Genomic DNA, 25,723 nt, shown 5'->3' on the forward strand with positions numbered 1-25,723 from the left:
TGCTGCAGAGGGGGGAGAGAAAGATAGGGAGCTGAAATGAGAGAGGGAGGGAGTGCTGCTGAGAGAGAGTGAAAGTTGTCATAAAATGACAATAATGAGAGGCCTCTGTGCCACCCACTGACCGCATCAAGACTGCAGTAATGACAGGGCTTGCAGTACACATGATTGTGTGTGTGTGTGTGTGTGTGTGTGTGTGTGTGTGTGTGTGTGTGTGTGTGTGTGTGTGTGTGTGTTGGTATGGTCTAACTTTACGTCCTCACAAGGATAAGTAAACACAAGAAAGAAAAAGGTGGGACATTCGCCGGTCCTCAAAGGAAAAACGCTATTTAAGCTTACGGTTAGGTTTAGGGTTAGAATTAGGGTTAGGAGTTAGGGTTAGAATTAGTGTTAGAATTAGGTTAGGATGTTAGGGTCTAGTTTTACGTTTTAGTTAGGGTTAGGGGTAGAGTTAGGGTTAGGTAGAGGCAGGGAAAATAGGATTGTGAATGAAACATATAAAAGGCTCCCACTGAATAAGAAAACCAATGATGTGTGTGTGTGTGTGTGTGGTGTGCGTCGTGCGTGCGTCGTGCTGTCTGCGGGCGTGTGCGTGCGTGCGTGCGACACACGTGCCCTTGTGTCAGGCTGAAAATGACCCAATTTATTGGATGCCATTTTGTCAACATACACACGTTTCAAAATAATACACAACCAGTATGCATAACATGCTCTCCACTCATGCCGCTGTCAAAGCATCGTCTGCATGATTTCTTAGTGAAAAAATGTGTCCAGCGCATCTCACGATTATTCTACATTGCACTCACGGCGTCTCCCTGTTCTTGGTGAGCTCATGTTAAATGGACATAGCGGCTAGCATGCTAGGTGAGATAGGGCGGCTCAGAGGCCAGGGATGGGCTGTGAGCAGATGTCCTCTCACGAAATGTCACAGACGACACAGCCGCGTCCGGTGCAGCTGGCCTGCATGTATCAGTTCAAGCTACACAAAGAGAATAAGCGGAAAGACATTCGAAAGCCAACCGAACCAAAATTAAATCTGAAGGTTTAGCCTCCAGTGTGTGTGGACATGAGTGTTACCGGACCAGACCGAAAAGAAACACCGCTACGGACCTGAGGCGCAGAGAAAAACCCTGGTATTTTTCACAAACAGCTAGTCAACCACAAAAGAGCCTCTGTACTAAAGGCCATTTCAGTTAGATTTCTGGCCAGGACAACTTCACTGAGAGAAAATGAGATAGAGAGAGAGAGAGAAGAGAGAGGAGAGAGAGAGAGAGAGAGAGAGAGGAGAGAGAGAGAGAGAGGAGAGAGAGAGAGAGAGGGAGAGAGAGAGAGAGAGAGAGAGAGAGAGAGGAGAGAGAGAGAGAGGGAGGAGGAGAGAGAGAGAGAGAGAGAGAGAGAGAGAGAGAGAGAGAAGAAGAGAGAGGGGAGAGAGAAGAGAGAGAGAGAGAGAGAGAGAGAAGGTTGAAAAGAAAAAGAGAAAGAAAGGTTTATTTGATTAACGCCTTGGAAGATTCAGTATGGGAAAATAATGTGTGTAATTTGGAACTGTTTGTTTTGCATTAGGCTATATAATATACACATAGAAAGCCCTGAAAAAGAGACGTGTGAATAGAGCCATCTTTTTGTAACGTGGGTTTTGGGAACATATCAAATGTGTCTAACCAAGATGGTTTAAACACGATGTCAAAGCAGATGTCTTCAATCAATGTCAACAATTTGACATAATCCACACCATATTATGCACTGTAATTTGGCTGAGCAGAATATAATGTAACTACGAGATTGGAGTGTGACGCAGGTATCTGAGTCAGAGTGCACAGACAGGAGTCTTCTCTGTGAGGAACCTAGGGCTTCAAATGGTTAGGTTATCGTGTCTCTTATCAGAAGGATTTCCTGTGAGGTGCCAGGGTTGTGGATTTGAGTTCCTGTCCAAAGACAAACAGGTCTTCCATCAGAGCATTACATTTCATTGTGTAATTACAACGGTCAGAATTGACCCACAATTTTTGCCTGATTCACACGGAATTCTCCGGCTGCTTATCGATCTCTACTGTACATACTTCAGTCTGAAAATCTGCCATCATTGAAGTCTTCGTGTCACATGGGGCGTTGTACAAAACAAAGTCATCAGCTTTTGTTTAAACTACTAGCTCACAGCTCGGACACCCATGCATACCCCACAAGACATGCCACCAAAGGTCTCTTCACAATCCCCAAGTCCAGAACAGACTATGGGAGGCATACAGTAATACATAGAGCCATGCCTCATGGAACACTATTCCACATCAGGTAACTGATGCAAGCAGTAGAATCCGATTTCCAAAACAGATAAAAATACACCTTATGGAACAGTGGGACTTTGAAGATACACACACACAGACACAGACACATATACACATAATAAGACATGCACTCTACACACATGTACACATGGATGTTGTATTGTAAATATGTGATAGTGGAGTAGTGGCCTGAGGGAACACACTAAATGTATTGGGTAAAGTGTTGTGAAATGTAATGTAATATTTTAAATTGTATATAACTGCCTTAATGTTGCTGGACCCCAGGAAGAGCAGCTGCTGCCTTGGGGATCCTTAATAAATACAAATACAAATAGTGACTGGATCGTCTCTACCCACAGTATCAAAGCCAATGACGAATTTTGAAAACGTCGCTTTACCCATGTGTGTTCTGGCACTGGCCCAAACAATTGGTTTCTGAGACCAATCAGATGGTTTGAATGTGTTTGCATTATGTAAGGCCCTCATACTCTACTCTGGACCTCGAAGCAAGTTCCACTGTGTCTTTTCATTGTTCCCCTCTCCTCTAGTCAGGGACTGATTTAGACCTGGGACACCAGGTGGGTGCAATTAATTATCAGGTAGAACAGAAAACCAGCAGGCTCCGGACCTCGTAGGGTAAGAGTTGAATACCCCTGCTAAAAGGCCTCGGGAGGGAGTCAAATTCAGAGGAGAAGAAACGTTTGGCCAGAGTAATGAGTCTGGGTAACCAGGCAACCGAAATTGGCCGATGCATTTGTAGACTATCTGCTGCATGTAAAAGAGAAAGCCCTGACCAAGGTATGGAATATTCCACCAGGTCACTCCTGAACCTTCTGCGTGAATCGGCTTTCACTTGAACCCATTCCGCAGCCAGAGCAGAAGGTCAAATAAACTCTGATGAAAGGAGCAGAAACAACAACACAAAAGTAAGCATCGACTCTGTATTCTCTGGGGCCAAAGCCACAGATAAAAATCGAACCGCAGAATGGAGGCCAGATTGCTCTAATTCACTGTCAAAGTCCTGATTCTCCCGCCCACACCTACTCCTCTCTTCCATTCACAATGTCAGTTAAATTGTTTGCCCTCTCCTTTTAATGTCAGTCTCTAAATCATCAGCTCTTAAAATAAACACAGCGGCTTGGATTACCCTCTAAATCTCCGCCTNTCACATGGGGCGTTGTACAAAACAAAGTCATCAGCTTTTGTTTAAACTACTAGCTCACAGCTCGGACACCCATGCATACCCCACAAGACATGCCAAGACATGCCACCATGGGGGTCCTTAATAAATACAAATACAAATAGCGACTGGATCGACTCTACCCACAGTATCAAAGCGAATGACGAATTGTCAACTCATCGTTTTATCCATGTGTGTTCTGGCTCTGGCCCAACCAATTGGTTTCTGGGACCAATCAGACGGTTTGAATGTGTTCGCATTCTGTAAGGCCCTCAAACTCAACTCTGGACCTCGAAGCCAGTTCCACTGTGTCTTTTCATTGTTCCCCTCTAGTCAGGGACTGATTTAGACCTGGGACACCAGGTGGGTGCAATTAATTATCAGGTAGAACAGAAAACCAGCCGGCTCCGGACCTCGTAGGGTAAGAGCTGAATACCCCTGCTATAAGGGCCCGGGAGGAAGTCAAATTCAGAGGAGAAGAATCAAACATTTGGCCAGAGTAATGAGTCTGGGTAACCAGGCAACCGAAATTGGCCGAAGCATTTGTAGAGTATCTGCTGCATGTAAAAGAGAAAGCTCTGACCAAGGTATGGAATATTCCACCAGGTCACTCCTGAACCAGCGTGAATCGGCTCTCGCTAGAACCCATTCCGCAGCCAGAGCAGAAGATTAAATAAACTCTGATGAAAGGAGCAGAAACAACAATAAAAGTACAAGCAAAAAAAGTAAGCATCAACTCTGTATTCTCTGGGGCCAAAACCACAGATAAAAATCTAACCGCAGAATGGAGGCCAGATTGCTCTAATTCACTGTCATCTCTGCTTTTTTACAGCAGAGCCTGGAGAGAGAGTGAGCGCGAGAGCGAGAGAGAAAGATAAGTCCTGATTCTCCGGCCCACACCTACTCCTCTCTTCCATTCACAATGTCTCTTAAATTGTTTGCCCTCTCCTTTTAATGTCAGTCTCTAAATCATCAGCTCTTAAAATAAACACAGCGGCTTGGATTACCCTCTAAATCTCCGCCTGTGCTGCTAAGGAGCACGTGCAGAGGGACTCAGGCTCAGGTAATTCCWTTTGGGTGCTCCCCTGTAGGTTTGGGTTGCTGGAGGAGAGCCTCAATCATATTAAACAAAGTAGTATAATGGAAACTTGAGTACAACTCTGGAGCAGGGTGGTCTGAGTCAGATCATACAGCAACTAGCGRATGTTAGCACAAAAACTATAAGGCAAAGAGATCTGCAAACATTTCACGTCAAGAATCCCTGACTTGACCATTATTTGAACATCATCCCTAAGGCCATTCAAATTCAAAGTGAATTCTGACAAAACATACCATATGTTATTGGACCTAAACCAACKAWTCCAAGTTTCCCAGTCCAGTGTGGTYACAGATTGCACRCAGTCWAGGACCGGTMGAGGGGACCAAGTCAGTGCCTGTTGTAGCCATTCTGTACACCCTCCACTCAGGGCAGGGGCACCCAGTATGAGCAGTGAGGCGAATCCCAGGTCCTGGGCCTACCCAGGGACTGTAAGGTCACGTATGTGCACTGCTAGGTGTGTGTGTGTGTGTTGTGTTGTGGTGTGTGTGTGTGGCACRAGGTGTAAACTGGGGTTCAGGTGCTGGGTGGGTGAGTGGGAGCACTGGGAGACTGTGGAGAGAAGTAGGCACACATATGCTGTGCTACGGATGCCGTTTGTTGTRGCTCGCTCTGCCACTATTGCACACATGTGCGCATGCACAAAGATGTGCACACACACACACATACACACATACACATAAACATACATAGACTCACTCATAGGAGTTGAGATCTTTGGGGATCTCTTGGTTGTTTTGAAGGGCAAAACAGATTGCATTTGAAAAATGAAAGGGAAAGAGATGTAGCCTCATGTTTATGAACTATAACAATATTTTCAAAGGGTGGCTCTGAACGCTACAGTAGCTCTGCCCCATGAGAGGAGGCTCTCTCATAGGCCCTCCAGTTGAACTAATCTCATAACTGGGCCATCAAAACACGGAGACACTTCCTGTGTGCACAGGATGGGACACCTAGGATAGTCACTTCTGCACCACTAGTGCACCTTTAGAAGTTATTCAATTAACAAACGTAGGTCTGTAAACAGGCCCACTGAAGCTAAACTCTGAACCAGGGTCTCAGAGATCCCTCAGATGGGTTTGACTAAAGGAGACCAAGATGGAGTGAATCTTCTCTTTGAGTATGTATTCCTGTATTGGCATTTCTGCTTGAATTCAGACATATTCATGTTAGTAATGCTCTGTCTATAGGGTGAAACAGATCGGAGTGGATTCCTCTGGCAGCTCTGTGCCCTGCGGTTGCCTACGTTACGGGTCAGAGTGCCACAGCAACAGCCCAGCACCCCACTCTGTGTGCCAATAGGAGCTGTCCTAGAAGCACCTTGGATACCGACCAGCAAAGGTATGCAGGGAACAGGGGTAGGTGCCATGGCAACCCCTTGCAGGGGCTTTCTGGTCAATTACTCAAAGCACAGGTATGGTTGTGTGCATCAAAAGGGCAGGCACCGGCCTCAGACACTAAATAGCCCAAAACACAATGAGTTGACTTCCAAAATGTGAGAGCTCATAAGTAAATACACCAATATGCACGGCCAAACAAACCGTGCAACCTCATAAACGTGCTACTTCCTGCTTTAATCTTCTCCATAGTTGCTTGTGAAAAAAACATGTTGTTTTTCATTCTTTTATGAAATGTATGCATTGGAAGTGCCAATACGAATTCAAAAGAGTCTGAAATTATAGGTGAGTGCAGAAGTGTTGACAGTTGACGGTTATAATGAGAATGTTACCATCCCATATTATGCCTGTGAAATGGAGCCTCCAGTCCATATGAAAAGCAAACAGACGGCAAAATGAAGTGAAAGTGTCAGCTGATTTTGTGATTTTGTGCCGGAGCCCAGTGTCACGTTCCTGACCTATTTCTGTTAGTTTGTTGTATGTGTTAGTTGGTCAGGACGTGAGTTTGGGTGGGCATTCTATGTTGTCTGTTTCTATGTTGGTTTAAGGGTTGCCTGGTATGGCTCTCAATTAGAGGCAGGTGTTTGGCGTTCCTCTAATTGAGAGTCATATTTAGGTAGGTTGTTTCACAGTGTTCGTGGTGGGTGGTTGTCTCCTGTGTCAGTGTTTGTCGCACCATACGGGACTGTTCGGTTTGTGTTGTACATCGTCATTTTTATGTGTAGGCTATTTTCCCTGTTCGTNTTAAATTGTTTGCCCTCTCCTTTTAATGTCAGTCTCTAAATCATCAGCTCTTAAAATAAACACAGCGGCTTGGATTACCCTCTAAATCTCCGCCTGTGCTGCTAAGGAGCACGTGCAGAGGGACTCAGGCTCAGGTAATTCCWTTTGGGTGCTCCCCTGTAGGTTTGGGTTGCTGGAGGAGAGCCTCAATCATATTAAACAAAGTAGTATAATGGAAACTTGAGTACAACTCTGGAGCAGGGTGGTCTGAGTCAGATCATACAGCAACTAGCGRATGTTAGCACAAAAACTATAAGGCAAAGAGATCTGCAAACATTTCACGTCAAGAATCCCTGACTTGACCATTATTTGAACATCATCCCTAAGGCCATTCAAATTCAAAGTGAATTCTGACAAAACATACCATATGTTATTGGACCTAAACCAACKAWTCCAAGTTTCCCAGTCCAGTGTGGTYACAGATTGCACRCAGTCWAGGACCGGTMGAGGGGACCAAGTCAGTGCCTGTTGTAGCCATTCTGTACACCCTCCACTCAGGGCAGGGGCACCCAGTATGAGCAGTGAGGCGAATCCCAGGTCCTGGGCCTACCCAGGGACTGTAAGGTCACGTATGTGCACTGCTAGGTGTGTGTGTGTGTGTTGTGTTGTGGTGTGTGTGTGTGGCACRAGGTGTAAACTGGGGTTCAGGTGCTGGGTGGGTGAGTGGGAGCACTGGGAGACTGTGGAGAGAAGTAGGCACACATATGCTGTGCTACGGATGCCGTTTGTTGTRGCTCGCTCTGCCACTATTGCACACATGTGCGCATGCACAAAGATGTGCACACACACACACATACACACATACACATAAACATACATAGACTCACTCATAGGAGTTGAGATCTTTGGGGATCTCTTGGTTGTTTTGAAGGGCAAAACAGATTGCWTTTGAAAAATGAAAGGGAAAGAGATGTYGCCTCATGTTTATGAACTATAACAATATTTTCAAAGGGTGGCTCTGAACGCTACASTAGCTCTGCCCCATGAGAGGAGGCTCTCTCATAGGCCCTCCAGTTGAACTAATCTCATAACTGGGCCATCAAAACACGGAGACACTTCCTGTGTGCACAGGATGGGACACCTAGGATAGTCACTACTGCAACACTACTGCACCTTTAGAAGTTATTCAATTAACAAACGTAGGTCTGTAAACAGGCCCACTGAAGCTAACCTCTGAACCAGGATCTCAGAGATCCCTCAGATGGGTTTGACTAAAGGAGACCAAGATGGAGTGAATCTTCTTTTTGAGTATGTATTCCTGTATTGGCATTTCTTATTTTTATTTTTTATTTTTTTTATTCCCTTTTTTCTCCCCAATTTTCGTGGTATCCAATCGCTAGTAATTACTATCTTGTCTCATCGCTACAACTCCCATACGGGCTCGGGAGAGACGAAGGTCGAAAGCCACGCGTCCTCCGAAGCACAACCTAACCAAGCCGCACTGCTTCTTAACACAGCGCGCCTCCAACCCGGAAGCCAGCCGCACCAATGTGTCGTAGGAAACACCGTGCACCTGGCCCCCTTGGTTAGCGCGCACTGCGCCCGGCCCGCCACAGGAGTCACTGGACCGCGATGAGACAAGGATATCCCTACCGGCCAAACCCTCCCTAACCCGGACGACGCTAGCCCAATTGTGCGTCGCACCACGGACCTCCCGGTCGCGGCCGGCTGCGACAGAGCCTGGGCGCGAACCCAGAGACTCTGGTGGCACAGCTAGCACTGCGTAGCAGTGGCCTAGACCACTGCGCCACCCGGGAGGCCTGTATTGGCATTTCTGCTTGAATTCAGACATATTCAAGTTAGTAATGCTCTGTCTATAGGGTGAAACAGATCGGAGTGGATTCCTCTGGCAGCTCTGTGCCCTGCGGTTGCCTACGTTATGGGTCAGAGTGCCACAGCAACAGCCCAGCACCACACTCTGTGTGCCAATAGGAGCTGTCCTAGAAGCACCTTGGATACCGCCCAGCAAAGGTATGCAGGGAACAGGGGTAGGTGCCATGGCATCCCCTTGCAGGGGCTTTCTGGTCAATTTCTCAAAGCACAGGTATGTTTGTGTCCATCGAAAGGCCAGGCACCAGCCTCAGACACTAAATAGCCCAAAACACGAGGTGACTTCCAAAATGTGAAAGCTCATAAGTAAATACACCAATATGCACGGCCAAACAAACCTGAGAAATCTCATAAACGTGCTACTTCCTGCTTTAATCTTCTCCATAGTTTCTTACTGCTTGTGAAAAAAGCATGTTGTTTTTTATTCTTTTATGAAATGCATGCATTGGAACTGCCAATAACAATTCAAATGAGTCTGAAATTATAGGTGAGTGCAGAAGTGTTGACAGTTGACGGTTATAATGAGAATGTTACCATCCCAAATTATGCCTGTGAAATGGAGCCTCCAGTCCATATGAAAAGCAAACAGACGGCATAATGAAGTGAAAGTGTCAGCTGATTTTGTGATTTTGTGCCGGAGCCCAGAGCCGAGTCGAGCTGAGCCCTGCTTCCTCTTTAAGGAGGGAATGACTGGACTGGGCAGCAGAACCCAGTAGAATAGCATGAATCTTCCACAGACTCAACAAAATAATAAAAGGTGTGTGTGCGTGTGCATGCGTTTTATTGTATACTATTCTCCCACAATGATTACATTTATGAGAAAATAATGATTATAACAGRTATGTTCAGAAACTGAGCAGTCTAAATTAAATAGACAGTTGGCACTTGGTCAAATGTTGCCCATTCATAACTGTACACAACTGTATAGTATCAGCATGAAGCATTTCTGGAGACTTTTCTCCTAATTTGAGTTTTAGAAGTAAGTATTTGAGTAGCAAGTCTCACAATGCCATCATGACTAAATTACTGTATCTAAAATAKTGGCCAATTGTTTATTAACTAATTCATTTAGAGAGTAAAAAACTAGTGGGAATACTATTATTGTTTTGATATGATCAAAAGTGCTGTTTCAAAGTGGCCATATCTCTCTGTCTCCTTGTTTCTCAGCTGCTCAGAGGCGTAGCGGGTTTATTTATTTATTCGATTCCCATTAATTAAAACATTTGCACTGACAAACAGGCAAAAGGACGCATTAGCACCTAGTTTACACCCTGCGTCCCCTGGCTGTCAGCTGGCGTGGCAGAGCTCCGACGGCGCACACGCCTTTAAGTGATGCGGAACCAGAGAGGGTCTGAGACCGCCAGGGAATCTCAGCTCATCAACACAGACAGAATTAAACATCATGATATCACTGAATGGCAGTTAATATTGTACTAAAACAGAACTGTGTTTGTCTGCAGGGCTAGGAATGTAATTGTAGCATTAGCATGCCCAACTATTAAAAACTTTACATGCAGTTACAGTTTCTACAATACATACAGAACTTGTAGGCTATATCCATATGTAGAATGCCTAAATACACAGACATAGCTGTATTGTTACTGTATGTCAGTGCCCCCATACCATGTCCTCCAAAGGGAGGGATGCCCTTACCTCTCTCTCCCTCACTTCCCTGTTATTTCAATGAACAAAAGAGTGGCTCTTGAGGCKATGGGTGGATCCATAAAAGGAAGAAAGAAGCAGTGCTCCTGGTCCTTGCTGAATGGGGCCCTTTCACACTTAGAGAGGCCTGTTTACTCTAAGTCAATAATGGGCCTAATTTTCTGATCATTATGGAGTCATTCCACCCACCCCCACACCCATCGTTTTACGCTCTCCCATCATTCAGGCCGAATGTTCTCCGTGAAGGCCCAGGTCTCTGTCCAAARGGATTTGAGGCTCGCTCGCAGATGCAAACACACGTCAATTGTGATTTGTTATATTTTTTGTGCGCCTGTCAAACTCTCATCACACCCCCCCACAAGCCATCTTCTCTCTCTCCCTGTTCAGCTGCGAGATGTGAAAAAAATGCTACAGCAGCTGGGAAAAGAATCTATAAAGAATTACTATTTTATGTTATTTATTTTTTTAGACTGTGTTTACTATGCAGTTTACTGTTGTTACTTAGTAAATACCATTTTGTTATTTAGCTTGAAGTCATTCTCCTTTCTCATTGGGCAAGATCTGAGAATGAGCCTCCATTTTGTTTTGGACCAGTATCCCTTACAGCACAATCACACTGAAAGCATCAACACTAAAAAGTAGTATGAAAATATTCTCACAATGTATCACCGTTTGATAAAATGGTGATTATTATATTATGAAATATAAGGAGGGCAATAAATATAAATTAATATACTATATCATCTACATTTTAGCGCTGATATTTCCTGTCGGCTCGCTAAAAAAGCCACAGACATGACGGAGGGAGATGAGGCCGCGAAGGGGGGCCGCGAAGAGTTCATCGAAACCATCGAAGAAAGGTTAAAAACGAGAGAAAGAAAGGATCAGAAGGAGAGGCTGGCAGAGGCTGTYCGGCGGTTTGAAAAGCTGGCACCTTCCAAACAGAGCTGCAGCTTTGGGTGCCAAACGCTGCCAACCAGCCACACTGAGTTCTGCCCTGCCTCTCTTTGTCTTCACCATGGCATTTTGCATCATCTGTATTTAGAGCTATTCTTTTACATTACATTAGATTGAGTGATGTCACTACGGCCACAATTACTACTAATAATACCACMAACAATAATACAATKAATCATAATAATAGYTATAGAATGAAATATTTAGAGTTCTCATAAAACATTTTTMGGGYAAACTATGTTGCTACTCTATTTAAATGGCAGAATTTGATAGGGAGTAAATAACATACTGATAGAGATTCCGTATCAYTATTCCCAGACTGTCTGTGACTCCACTGTCACYGGTTCCGTACGGAAAGAGCTGTCCCAATTACAGGGCAGCCTTTCCCTGGCTCTGCTCTACTGGGCCGAGCGCGAGCGGATCAGAATCTGMCTGGGAACTGGGCGGGCAGCTCTCATCCCTTCTCTCGCTCCCTCGCTCCTCGGCACAGGGAGCTGAGAAAGGCCAGTCCACCCCTCCTGCGTGGGTATATGTTTTTGGGAACAGACAGATTTCATGCCTGGCGTCTGTACAAAAAGGCTATAAGAAATCAAGCAGTGAGACGACACAGCATTAGAGACAAAAAACTATACAAAAAATACAAAAACAAACATCCCAGCTCATCCTCCTTCTAGCCCCTCTTTTCATTCAGATGAAGATGAACAAAATTATATTTATAAGGAGGGCTGAGACAACTAAACAATTGTATATGTTTCCATGCCCATGATGCTGTGCTTGCTATAATGTGTTATTTAACTCCGATACATATTTTTTAAGTATTTCCGGGAAATATGTGTCCATTTTAAATCAGCAAAAACAAAATGATAAGCACAAAATCATAATTAACAAAAAATAAAATAAAATAATGCTGCCAAAAGGGTATACCATTACAATCCTCAGTCACTGTAGATAAAAATGTTGATAAAATAATGAATTATTTGTAATGTGCAATTTAAAAAACAAACATATTTTTTCTTGGGACAGCTAAAACCAAGATGCCTAAAGGAGACAGTTATATTATGTACTTGACCCTGTGAATGTATTGTTTTTATAAAGAAAATGGGATACTGTGATAAAGTATGCCCGTGTACTAACAAGCCAGTAAATGCACTGTGATTATGGAGGAATTATGGGTAAAAGTGGTTAAGGAGCGCACAGTGTCCCTGCAATCCTAACTGCCTAACGGGTTGAGTCTTTTCATCTATTCCTCAGACTTCCTATCACACTCGAATAATCTGTTTACCAGGGATTCCATACACTCTGCGCTCCTCACACACACAAAAAGGGAACTGGGAAAACTAGGGCCCTGAAAACAGGCCAAGCTAGACTGTTTGAGATCCCTGCACCCTTTGCATATTAAAAACGCCACTGTGTCAATGACACTGTTCTGTCATGAGTGGCTCGCCGACGGTCAAACATTATTGGTGCATTTATTCAAATGACAACAGCATATTAAACTTTCCACTGAGAGCGTTCACGGGGTGTTTTTCACACGAGATGAATGTGGCCCCCSTCGCGCCGGTTCTCAGTATTTCTCTGTCGGCCCGGGTTACAGACCCATGCCAGAACATTGGAGGAACACAGTTCTGTTCTTCTTCCAGAAGTCTGCAGTTCAGTTTGTTTATCGGCCAAGGAAAAGAGCAGATKTTRTTTCCTGTAAAACTCATAGTTCTTTTTAAAKTACTTTTAARGTCCGCCYCTTTTCCTTCATCACCCTATATCTGAGAGYCAAACACTCTTGGCCAAAGCATGACGTACCCAGACTTAAAGGATCCACATGACCGTGTGGTCCCATCCACACTCTCTCTGTGTCTGGGCACAGGGACAGAGACAGTATGAGACAGAATGMTGCAYCAGCAGAATCAGAGAACATAGGARCAACGCCCATCCACAACCCCCAAACCTTCCCAGGCCTGCCTTCATAATAGYCAAAGACAAAGACGCAAAGGGCTGGCTGTATTTTTGGGGGAAATACAATTCTGTGTCACATTTGGCAACTTCATATTCATTCGAAAAATCTGATAATACCATTATCTCCTTTTAAAYCTCAGGATATTGTGCAAATCATATTAAATCTGTACGATAGATAYGGTTGACAGGGTGTTAAGTCTTAAGTCTCTGTRGGTCTCCAAGGCTCTCACTCTCTTTGTTRGGTTTGGTTAAATCATTCTCTCTGTRCTCTSCCGTGGTRTGCGAGATGGAGAGTCTGGGAGWTGGAGATGGGCTCGTTGTCCCGGCGGGTKAGCGCCAGAGTTCACCGCACCGTGGAGCTGGCATAGGTCAGCYACCCAACAATGCACATCCCTGGACAAGATCTCTCCTAGCATGGTGGACAGATTAGGGGTGCACTCAGAAACATCTTTTTATCATAACAGAGCAGTAATGAGAGCCGTATGAGAGGGAGCACGCTCCAAACATGACTAATACTGGAACAGCGGCGATTCATCAGATTGACAAATATGGAACACACCGCACAAAAACATGAACTTTTCCCATCGCGCAGTGACCTGAGCTGGGCCTTGGCAGGGCCTGYCTGGCTGAGCCGTGCTTTATTCAACATCTGATCAAAGATGAGCTCAGCCCGTTCTTCCTCCACATCCCTGAACCATTATCATCAGCAGCATCAGGAATTACCTCAGGACAACCAGTCCTGGGTGACTTGACTCTTACAGGTTAAATGCAATTGCATTACGTTGGGTGAACAGCCAGGTATTTGTCTAAAATACTTTTGATAAGGGGCCTTGCAGCTGTGGAGCAGCAGTGTAAGCTGCTTTGATCAGTAATAGCTAGCCCTCACTGCTCRGCCCATAAGGCCTAAGTCTATAATTGGACAAAAGCACTACTGCAGAGGAGGAGAGGAGTCTCCTGTCACTCATACTGTAGGGGAAAAACCAGCAGCTGGCGACGGTGACATCAGTGGGCAGGAGAACTGTAGCACACCGACYGCTCAGATGCACTGATAAGGCCTGGACTCTGATAGCTTCCGAAAGACACAGACACCCTGGGATAGGGAGCTAAGAATAAAGCGGTAACGTTGCCACTCCAAAGGTTAAAATGGAACCACTCACTGTTCCCCCTCTCTCCCTTACACTCAGTGAACTTTTAACCCCATCTCCTTCAGAGGCTCTACTGGTTCATGCTTTTTAAGATGGTACTTTTCATTCTTGCAGTGTACAGTGGTAGCTAGTGTGGCTGCTGTTGAGGTGTTACGGTGGTGAAGCTTATGAGCAGGAGAACTAGGTGGAGCCTATGCTGTCCACCGACAGTTCTATGCCGTCTCTGTAGAAGTGAGGAGGCCTGGAAGGCTTGTGCATTTGCCAACAAGGGCAGCTGACCCAGCTTTTAAAACACTTTCTATTCTCTGACATGAGTGTGGACAAAGATGCAGGGAAACAACGATTTCATCAAAAGGTAACAAAAAAACAATGATTTATGATGGAAATACCACCTGTACAGAGGCACAAAGCCAACCACTGGGCAAAAAATGGTTGAATTGACGTTGAATCCACATCATTTAACCAAAATATTCTATGTGAAAAACTGATTGCTTTTGGCAACAAATAATCAATATAAGGGAATTACCTATTTAACCCATCTTTTAAACAAAATCCAATGACACTGTGGGAAAAAAATTCAGTTGAATTCACGTTAGCTGACAACTCACCAAATGTAAACCAAAACTAGACGCTGAACTGACGTCGTGGCCCAGTGGGAAGTGAGGGAATACTAAATTTAATTTAGCTGAACTGCAGCAACCATTTAAGTTTCAGAAAATAAATGAATCTTGACATACGTAACACACACACACACACCACACACACACACACACACAACACACACACACACACACACACACACACACCACACACACACACACACACACACACACAACACACAACACACACACACACACACACACACACACACACACACACACACACACACACTGAAGGGTAAAACAGTATCGGGATGACTGGTGAATACTGGCACAGGGTAAAAGAGCTAAGCTCTAAGGGGCGGCTTCACAGGGAGCTAATCTGAGCCTGGGTTAGCAGCAGCACATTGTGAAACAGGAAGACGAGCTCACAGAGGCCCAGCTAACTGACGCTGAGTTACACACTGTGCTGAAAAGAACACGGCATGGGGTACTCTGTCACAGAGGCCTGCAGCATCACGGTGCCAAGAAGCAGAATTAGGGCTCTGTAACTGTACGCTTGCCTGGTGTAAGACAATACGTTTCTTTAGCCCTATACTAATGGATAACCGACGCAGGAGAGGGTTCTACGTACGAGAGGGTTCCATCAGCCCATACCTGAGTCAATCAACTAACTGCACCCACAGCATACCTGACTACACTTTTCACATTAGTGTTTCATTGCTAACCAACAATAGGAAACACAGAAAAGAAATGGAAGATTTGTTTTAGCACGATCACAGTGGACTGTTCAGTTATAGAAAATAATGAACACCAAAAGCAAAATCTTCAAACAGCAAATGTATTGTCAGACAGAAATTGCAAGGTTACTTCATAAKCATGAAAAATGTGCTATGTCAAGACTCAAAACTATTTCATGCAGTCCTTATTGCTTTTCTCATGATCAAAGTCATGGACTAGAAAAATATAAATTAATTTGTGTAATCAGAGACAGGTTCAAATGTATTATTGAAAAAATGATATTATTATTACTATTATTACTTAAGATAATTTACAAAACAAAGTGTGGCATTATTTTTGTGATACCCAAGACAAACTATCTATACAGCTAATATATAATAAACGACAAATTCATCTTTAAAATTCTGCGGAACATTTGACCTCTGACATGGGGGACTCTGTGTATCCACCAGACTAAGAGAAACGTAAAATTCTATATATACTATACATTTCCTTGACACTGGGGTCTCCTCTATTTCAACATTACATTTCCCATTCCAAAGTAAGTATCTACATGTTCCATACAAGTAACTGATGAAAAAGGACTGCTTATAGAGTATCATATAAAGTTTGTTGAGGAAACACCTGTGTTGAATTTGGACAAATAAAAAAGTGCATAAACAAACTAAACCAAACTGACGATCTAATATAGAGAAGGGCTGTCTCTGTACGCAGTGTGCATGTGTGTGTGTGTGTGTGCTTGTTTGCATTAGTGTATGGGAGTCTCCGTGTATAAGCTATAAGAGTGTGTGTGAGAGAGTGTACGTGTGTGTGAGAGAGCGGGAGCGAGTGTGTGTTGGCGAAGCGACCGAAGCAGGGCTGACTGTGAGGTGGGCTGCGGTGCCAGAGAGAGTAGAGCGCGGGAGGCTGAGGCTGGAGACGGGGTGGCTCTCCCTGGCCCGCAGTCGCCTGTCCCAAACAACCTGGGACTGGGCCAGCTGTCACCATGCGCTCTCAGCCCACGAACACACGACAGAACTGCTACTGACACACACACACACACACAACACACCACACACATCACACCCACATACGACAAACACACCACACACACCCACACACACAACAACACACACACACACACACACAACACACACACACACACACACACCACACACACACACCACACACACACACACACACACACACACACACACACACACACACACACACACACACACACACAACACACACACAAAACAGCCTTAAAGACACTCATTTATAGCAGACAATTACTGTGAACATTAGCACACGCAGAGACAAACACATTTGCAGATGTGTTTGTTTACAGACATACACACCCTAAACATGCATATTTAATTCAGACAAATTTGCACACAAGCACCTGAACAAATTTACCAGCACAGACTTTATCTCTGGATAAGCACACATTTAAAGACACATAACAACTCAAAAACAACACACAAACTTTGACACATGTGTGTCAGTGTTGTCAAATGTGTTCTGTAATGTGTTGTATTATAATTGTAATGTTGATAAGGCGTTCACATGGAGGCGATTCTCTTTATTTATCACAGGCTAGCATTTGGTCGGTGGTGCAGCGGGAGGAGCAGGGTTTGGCAAGGCTCAGGATGTGGCTGCAAAAGGCCTTACAAACTGACCTGTTGTGTGTGGTGTGTGTGTGTGTGTGTGTGTGTGGGTTGTGTGTGTGTGTGTGTGTGTGTGTGTGTGTGTGTGGTGTGTGTGTGTGTGTGTGTGTGTGTGTGTGTGTGTGTGTGTGGTGTGTGTGTGTGGTGTGTGTGTGGTGTGTGTGTGTGTGTGTGTGTGTGTGTGTGTGGTTGTGTGTGTGTATGTGTGAAAAGACAGAGAAAGCTGTACGGCGTTCACCAACTGACCTGGTGAGTGGACGAAGTAGGCCAGGTAGAGGTCGAGCTCCTTGACGGACACGCCGATGTGGTGGGGCTGGACGCACAGGCCGTGGTTGGAGCACTGGGGCGACTTGACCAGCCGCTCTCCGTCCGTGCTCTCCAMYGGGCTGCCCTTGAACAGGATGACCATCACCAGGTCCAGCCGCCACACCTTGTCGGCCTGGCGGAGACAGTCGATACGGCGGATCTTGCCCTTCTGGTCGGGGTTGGAGAGAACACAACAGGGGGGCTTCTTGCCTGTGATGGTGAGCACAAAGTCCTCACGGAACTCGGGCCGGATGTCCTTTCGGAGCTTGGCCAYCAYCCGCGACGCCCACTTCTGCTTGATCTCYGGCTTCTCACCCAGCAGCTCGTCCTTCACTGCGCGCTCTTCATCCTTTGTCATCCTCTTCTCGTGCTTCTTGAAGTACTTGCGTTTGCGMGCCTGCAGGTTGAACCAGGTGTAGGAGAAGGCACGGACATGGGGGAGAAGGGCCTCGATGAAGGGATGAAATTCATCCTAACAGAGGGAGAGAGAGARAGAGAGAGAGGGTGCTCTGTTATTCTCATGCTGTATGGTGTCATGCAAGCAGCTGAAGATCAGTTATTGAAGATAGAAGAGCGATGAGGCAATTTACTGACATTTTTCCCCAAAATAATTCCTGTTTTGATAGAATGTAAATGCACTGCCAATAGAGGGGATACAGTTCAGAAACAACTTACTTAGACATGGATAGCATTACCAACAATACCACTAACTGACATAATAATGATAATAATAATAATAATCATAATAATCATAATCATAATAATCATATCCAAAATGTAATAATACTGTAGGTACATACATACAATTACATTGCAAATAGTAAATTACTGGTCCTGTCCTTCTTACAAAAAAATATAATCTGAAAGCACATTTAAAAAGTATATTAAACTGTAATAACAGATTAATTGAAATTTAAAAGACAAACGAGATTAAAAAAAATTCAAGCCAAAGCAAACACTTTTTTTTTTACACATCCACTGTAAAGGAGAAGTTATTCAGCTATACTATAATACCTTCARTACACATCGCTCAGCGACAATGCCTAGATCTCGCCATAGTGTTCCTGTGCCAGGGTTGCCACACACCGGTCGTTCACCGCCAATCTTAGCCGCCACAAGACCACTGTTAAAATGTGCTGCTAAAAGATCTGCCATGCCATTTCCTATCTCTCCTGCTGCCATGCAAAAGAAGTCTAACCAGACTCACATTTCAACAACAAATTGAAAGCGGACAGAAATCACCACAAAAACACACTGCAATAGGAAGACAGACGGTCTGGTAGTTACCATTTTGCACTCTCATCATAAATTTGGCACAACGTTCAAAATGAAAAAGAATTCTCCAACACCACTTTTTTTCCACACTCACAAATGTACAGCAAGTGCTGGTTTGACAGGGTGTAAAAAATGTGCAGATGAAAAAACTTGAGGGTAAAAAAGATAATTAGCAGAAGATCTCAGGTATCTCCAGTTGTCCACAGTAAGCAGTGGAACAAAGTTAAACAAAACAAGATACCCCCCCGGGTGTTCTGGGGGTCACAGCGTAATGCCGCAAAGGATCGCTGGTTAAATCTGGGACGGAAAGACAAAATACCCAAATTTAAAGAGAAGAAAACTGATATTGAGAAATAATGGAAATATGGTAAAAAAAAAGAAATGGTGAATGGTATTTAAGAACAAAAATTATCTAAATATAACAACTGGAATAGACACACTTAAAATAAACACTCTTCTTTTGCGCTTCCCCCCCAAAAAGGAGGAAATAAAGCAAAAAAAAATCCTTGGCAAAGCGTAATTGGTAGTGGTGTTTGCTCAGATCTGTGGGCCCCGCGTACGACTCAGAGACACACACAGGCGGGGGGGCTGGGGAGTGCAGAGCACAGAATAGGAAAAAAAGGAGAGAACCGAATCAATGTTGGACGAGCGTGTACGACCGCTGGCAAAGCCGAGTGCTGCTTCTTTTTTCCCCTTTTCTCTCCAACTCTCTCTCTTTCTCTCTCTGTTTCTCTCTCGCCGTCTCTCGTCCTCTCCGCGTTCTTTCCCTAACCATTGCTTGAGCCTTTGCCAACACGAGTAGGGCCCACCTATTTGGCAACAAGATGCCTGTAGCCCAGCCAATGCGTTAGCTTCAAGAGCTGAAAGGGAGGGAAAGGAGAAAGGAGGGGGGGTTAGTGGCAAAGAGAGGGAGAGAGCAAGAGAGAATGAGAGAGGGAGAACGAGAGAGGGAGAGCGGGAGAGAAAGAGTGTACGCAGTCCTGTCCGACAGTGCACAATTTGCCAAATCGACAAGTTCCTATCTGACACATTGGCAAAGTTCAGGCGACATGTATTTCTCGTACACCAATCCTAGCTACCCTCAGTCTGCTTCCATCTCCAGTATGGCCGCCATTGCCTCATCTCACTACCCCCACCCTCTCTTTCTGCTTGCGTAACGCCACCTTGGCACAGGATGGCAAGAGAAAACACACCGCTCCAAAATCCCACCAGACCCCACAACCGGCAGCTGGTCTTGGATTTACCACAGGAACAAAGAGGGGGAAACAAACCCACCCTTTTTCCCACCCTGAGAGAAGATGCATCAATGTAACGCTGGGTGCTTTAAAACCAAAGCATATACAGTACACTGCATGTCTATTACGGAGGGTAAAAGGAGGAACACCAACATATCGAATAGGCAAACGAGAAATACAATGGTTGGAAATGGGTACTGTTCCGGTACAACTGTAGCTATGGCACATTCAGCCCAATCTCATCAACACCAGTCCAAAAACAGGAGAGTCTGCAGATAAATCATTGAGCTTTATTTCTCAAAAGCCTCCAATGGCTGTTTCGTCCATGTTTGTGACTAATAATGAGTACCTTGCCTCCATGATGCATCTCTTTCTTCTACAACTGCTGGACAGTTTGCAGAGGCATCTGTAACGGTCTGAATAAGTGGATGTCTGATTGTTCTTTGGGTTGGGTTTGCAGGGTTCGTAATTGCCGTAAAATGGAAGAACGTCTCTATTTCTGGTCCACCATTTGCAACAAAGATGATATAAAACACATTTGTATTAGTGCACGCTCACTCTGTACTACCGATATAATCTAATCTCTAGTTAATATGTTGCAGTATCATGCACTATTTCTGCTTAATCTTAGAATGATGAAGACAGCATCACACCAGCATTTAGTAGTTGGCTTCAAGATGGTCTGGCTCACACCCATCAACTGTCACAATGCACAATAAAGGACAATATATCCCTGGGTTTCTGTTCAATTTCTGTTGCTTTCTCTAATACCCATTGTTGCAGAACACGATGAGCATCTAACAAAAGACAGACAAAACTGACATTAAAATAAGAGGAACATCTCAATTGAAGATACACATACTTTATAGGGTGAGTGTGTGTGAGTCTGTATGTGAGTCTGTGTGCGAGAGAGAGAGAGAGACAGAGAGAGAGAGAGAGAGAGAGATAGAGAGAGAGAGAGAGAGGGACAGAGAGAGAGTGCTGAGCAAATGTACCTGCATACGTGCATAAAATACAAAGACTCACACACACAAAAATAACAGGATATTGATACAGGGAGAACAAAAGATGAGACACTATCTGGAAATCAAGACAATAACGGTTTAGGCCTTCATGAAAGAAAGGAGTGGTTTCCAGTACAGGGACCTAAGCAAAGCAGACTAACTGCAAATGTTTTGTTAAAACCATAATCATCCTATGAAGCACTACAGCAGATACAATTTAATCATGCAAATATCCCACATTCAAAACTGTGATGTGGTTTTCAAGGTCCAATGAAGCCGTTTTTATCTCAATATTATATAAAGTACATTACTGTGATTGTTTTCAATTAAAAATGGTAAAAATATATTTTTTTAAATTGCATCTTAGCAAAGAGCAATTTCTCATGCAATAATTTTGCTAGGGCTGTCTGGGAGTGGTCTAAGTGAGGAGGGGAAAACTGAAAACTAGCTATTATTGGCAGAGAGGTTTGGAACTGTCTTCACACTGGGCACACACTGATTGAATCAACATTGTTGCCATTCCATTTGAATGAAATTATGTTGAACCAACGTGGAATAGACGTTGAGTTGACGTCTGTGCCTAGTGGGTTTGTTATTGGTCTATTAACTAATTTACCGCCAGGTGATGTCACATTGCAGGCCAAAACTCCATCCCACCAAATTATCATTATTTTCACAATTTCACAGTATTATTCCACATATTGTGGAAATATATATAAAACACAGATTTTTTTTTTTACTGCACATGTCCTTTAAGGTGTACAACCTTTATTGTCAGCAGTGCTCTGTTTCAATGATGATCTCCTACCTACCCACATACAATAACAAATAAAACCTCAGTAATTAGCTATATTTCTTTCCTACATATCTTCAGTATCTCCATCTCTTGTTTTGTTATTCAATAATCAATTATGTCAGCCAGCCACTGCTCCCAATGCATTTCTCTCTTTAGTAGCGGAATTTTGAAAACTGCAGCCTACCTCACCTCTCTATAAAAAATAAGCAAGTCCTATTTTCAGCCTCTTAATAGAGTAGGCAGCGCAAATCTGTGTTGGTGATTTATGGTATATCATCAAAATAAATCAATCACAGCACGTAGGGTGCCCACGTGGGTAACTGGGGGGCCCTGACTTGATTGGGTAACTGATGAATAAAAAAATTACAAATAAACTGCATAATAAATAAATGTGACTGGTCAAGTGTGTGAGTCAGGGGCTGGGTCTACTCTCAATATTCAAAATACACCAGAGAGCATAATTTAGCCACAGAGGATCAATAGTTTCTAAAAAATAACAGTGTATTAAGTGTTATCACAAGCGCATACAGGTAACTGCCAAAATAAAGGAAACACCAACATAACGTGTCTTAAAAGGGTGTCAGGCCACCAAGAGTTGCCAGAACAGTTTCAATGCGCCTTGGGATAGATTATACAAGTGGACCTAAACCATGCCAGGAAAATGCACCGCACACCAAAACATATACTTTGTATCCCTCATTTACTCAAGCGTTTCCATTATTTTGGCAGTTTTCTGTATGCCTACAATCTGGAAGGTCGCAGTTTGTGCAGCATGCGTGCCAAATATGCAGCTTGCTGCATTGTGGCCATAGACATAGAAGGGTTTCGGAACCTCTTACTCTGGCAATTTGACTGTTAAACTCATGGATACATTAGCAATGGCTTCCAGTCCTGATTTGAATGAGAACAGCCATGATTATATTTCTATGGCTGGTTGCGGCTGTAGGTTTGCCTTTTGCACATTTCAAAATACAATCGCAGGAATAATGTTCAGTTTGGAAAACAAATACCTACTGCTGAAAAGAGAAGACTACTCTCAACAACTCCCGATTACAGGCTCAAAATGGCCAGAAACAAAGACCTTTCTTCTGAAACTCGTCAGTCTATTCTTGTTCTGAGAAATGAAGGCTATTCCATGCGAGAAATTGCCAAGAAACTGAAGATCTCGTACAACACTGTGTACTACTCCCTTCACAGAACAGTGCAAACTGGCTCTAATCAGAAAGCGGAGTGGGAGGCCCCGGTGCACAACTGAGCAAGAGGACAAGTACATTAGAGTGTCTAGTTTGAGAAACAGACGCCTCACAAGTTTCAACTGGCATCTTCATTAAATAGTAGCCGCAAAACACCAGCCTCAACGTCAACCGTGAAGAGGTGACTCCGGGATGCTGGCCTTCTAGGCAGAGTTGCAAAGAAAAAGCCATATCTCAGACTGGCCAATAAAAAGAAAAGATTAAGATGGGAAAAAGAACACAGACACTGGACAGAGGAACCCTGCCTAGAAGGCCAGCATCCCAAGATCTTCAGTTTCTTGGCAATTTCTTGCATGGAATAGCCTTCATTTCTCAGAACAAGAATAGACTGATGAGTTTCAGAAGAAAGTTATTTGTTTCTGGCCATTTTGAGCCTGTAATCGAACCCACAAATGCTGATGCTCCAGATACTCAACTAGTCTAAAGAAGGCCAGTATTATGGCATCTTTAATCAGCACAACAGGTTTCAGCTGTGCTAACATAATTGCAAAAGGGTTTTCTAATGATCAATTGGCCTTTTAAAATGATTAACTTGAATTAGCTAACACAACGTGTCATTGGAACACAGGAGGGATGGTTGGTGATAATGGGCCTCTGTACGCCTATGTAGATATTCCATAAAAAATCTGCTGTTTCCAGCTACAATAGTAATTTACAAAATTAACAATGTCTACACTGTATTTCTGATCAATTTGATGTTATTTTAATGGACAAAAAATGAGCTTTTCTTTCAAAAACAAGAAAATTTCGAAGTGACCCCAAACTTTTGAACGGTAATGTATATATATTGTACAATATTAGGAGGATATATATGAATTGTATATATATCCTCCTAATATTGTACAATCTGTTGTTGAAACTACCACAACACAAAAACCACATCACTGGTTAGAGGACAACCTGCAGAACACAGTCAGCTACAGTTTGGAATGTTGTATTTTGATTCGGGGGTCACCAAAACATAAAGAGAAAGGCAACACTGTTTTGTCAATCACTCATTGATTATCACATTGAAATCAATTTTGCGAGAGGGGGGATATGAGGTTGCACGTAGCAGTTGGAACCGGTTCAGGGACTAGAACCGCAAACCGGAAAATAAATAAATGTTTTGAGGAACAGAATCAGAACTGTGAACGAAAGTGATCTATACTGTTCCAAAACAGAACCGGTTAATAACGTTATTTTATGTTCTGGGCATTTTGCAACAAATCGCATATGCAAAGCACCTGTCACTCAGAAACGTATTCCAGTGTCTGCCTGCCAGCTGAAAATCTTTGCCAGTGTGTGTGTGTGTGTGTGTGTGTGTGTGTGTGTGTGTGTGTGTGTGTGTGTGTGTGTGTGTGTGTGTGTGTGTGTGTGTGTGTGTAGGCCCCTCCTCTCCGAAGAAGCAAAGTCTAGTAGCCTACTGACATTGCAAACTTGATTCAGAAATTAGGGAGAGAGAGATTTAATTAGAGAAGAATGGATTAACAATGTTAGTTAAGGATACTATAGTTATCACATTTCATATTGGATTTATTAAAAAGGTAAGACCTTTTTATTCTGGTGCCGCTCTGCACACACAAGCTTGTTAGCTAGCTAGTGAGCTGTTCCAATGTTAAGCCAACTTTCTGAAGTTCAAAGACATTCAAAGTTCCTCCATAGAAGCTGCACCTCCATAGGTATAATTATGTGGGCCTAATTCAGATAATGCATGTCATAACAACAAGATGCCCAGCGCTTCAACTCAAGCCTCCCCATCCAACCATTCTCGTACTCTCCCCACCTGCAAAATTTCAGTTGGATCTCACACACGACACATCTCGTGTCTGTCCAATGCATGTAAATAGCTTGCCCGCTCCATAGCAAGCTGCTCTATCCGCGCTGATTGGTGAAGTAATTTAATGTTGAGCTAAATGTAAGAAAATGACGATTTCAGAGGTTTAAAAGGGGACCGAAAGGAACAATTTAAACCATTACGTACGCTTGTATAATGTAGTAACACATACTGTCCACATCATAGAAAGTAGCGTCATATACATGAATTAGATATGGTAAAACAATTCTAGATCTTAATTTAGGATGATAGTAAATGATGCAAACTCACAGGTTTTTTTAATAATCACATAGGCTATATTTCTCACTAGTTGAACCATTTAAAGATTTTTTTTTAAATGCTCCTGAGCACAATTTTAGCCAGGCGCTCTAAACTAGAGCATCCACAAAGTCTGTGCAGCAGGCTGAGCGTTTGGCATCCCTCATATAGAGACAGTCAAAATGCAGCACAAGGTTTGCAGCAAGTAGCTAGCATTTCTTTATGAATACAATTCATTCAAATGGTGCCAGAACACTTTACTGTATGTAAAACATTCTATTAGCTCTCTGTTGCAAATCATGTTAATAACTTGTTGTTTCAACTGACAAATCCATCCATGCATTGTACAGGTGATTATTAATAATTGTGTCCTGACATGCTGGTCATTTAATGAACATTTGAACATCTTGGGCCATGTTCTGTTATATCTCCACCCGGCACAGCGAGAAAGAAGGATGTGCCCACCCTCACTAAGCTCGGCCTTCTAGTTCTCAGGTTTCAAATTCTAGGTA

The 25,723-nt window shown here is 43.6% G+C and overlaps 1 protein-coding gene across 7 annotated transcripts in view; it reads right to left on the reverse strand.

Moving 5' to 3' along the window:
• The window catches only part of nfixb (nuclear factor I/Xb), a 147,815-nt gene that overhangs the window by 79,649 nt on the left and 42,443 nt on the right, over window positions 1-25,723 (reverse strand). For 6 of the 7 annotated variants that reach the window (XM_070439178.1, XM_070439177.1, XM_070439174.1 and 3 more), the window contains one exon: window positions 17,515-18,046. In XM_070439178.1, coding sequence (XP_070295279.1) covers window positions 17,515-18,046 — 532 coding nt within the window. Of the gene's footprint in view, window positions 1-17,514; window positions 18,047-18,861; window positions 19,726-25,723 lie in introns of those variants that run through there. The other variant, XM_070439176.1, reaches the window with a different exon arrangement.

This window comes from Salvelinus sp. IW2-2015, unplaced genomic scaffold, assembly GCF_002910315.2.
Source record: "Salvelinus sp. IW2-2015 unplaced genomic scaffold, ASM291031v2 Un_scaffold1461, whole genome shotgun sequence".
Classification (NCBI taxonomy): domain Eukaryota; kingdom Metazoa; phylum Chordata; class Actinopteri; order Salmoniformes; family Salmonidae; genus Salvelinus; species Salvelinus sp. IW2-2015.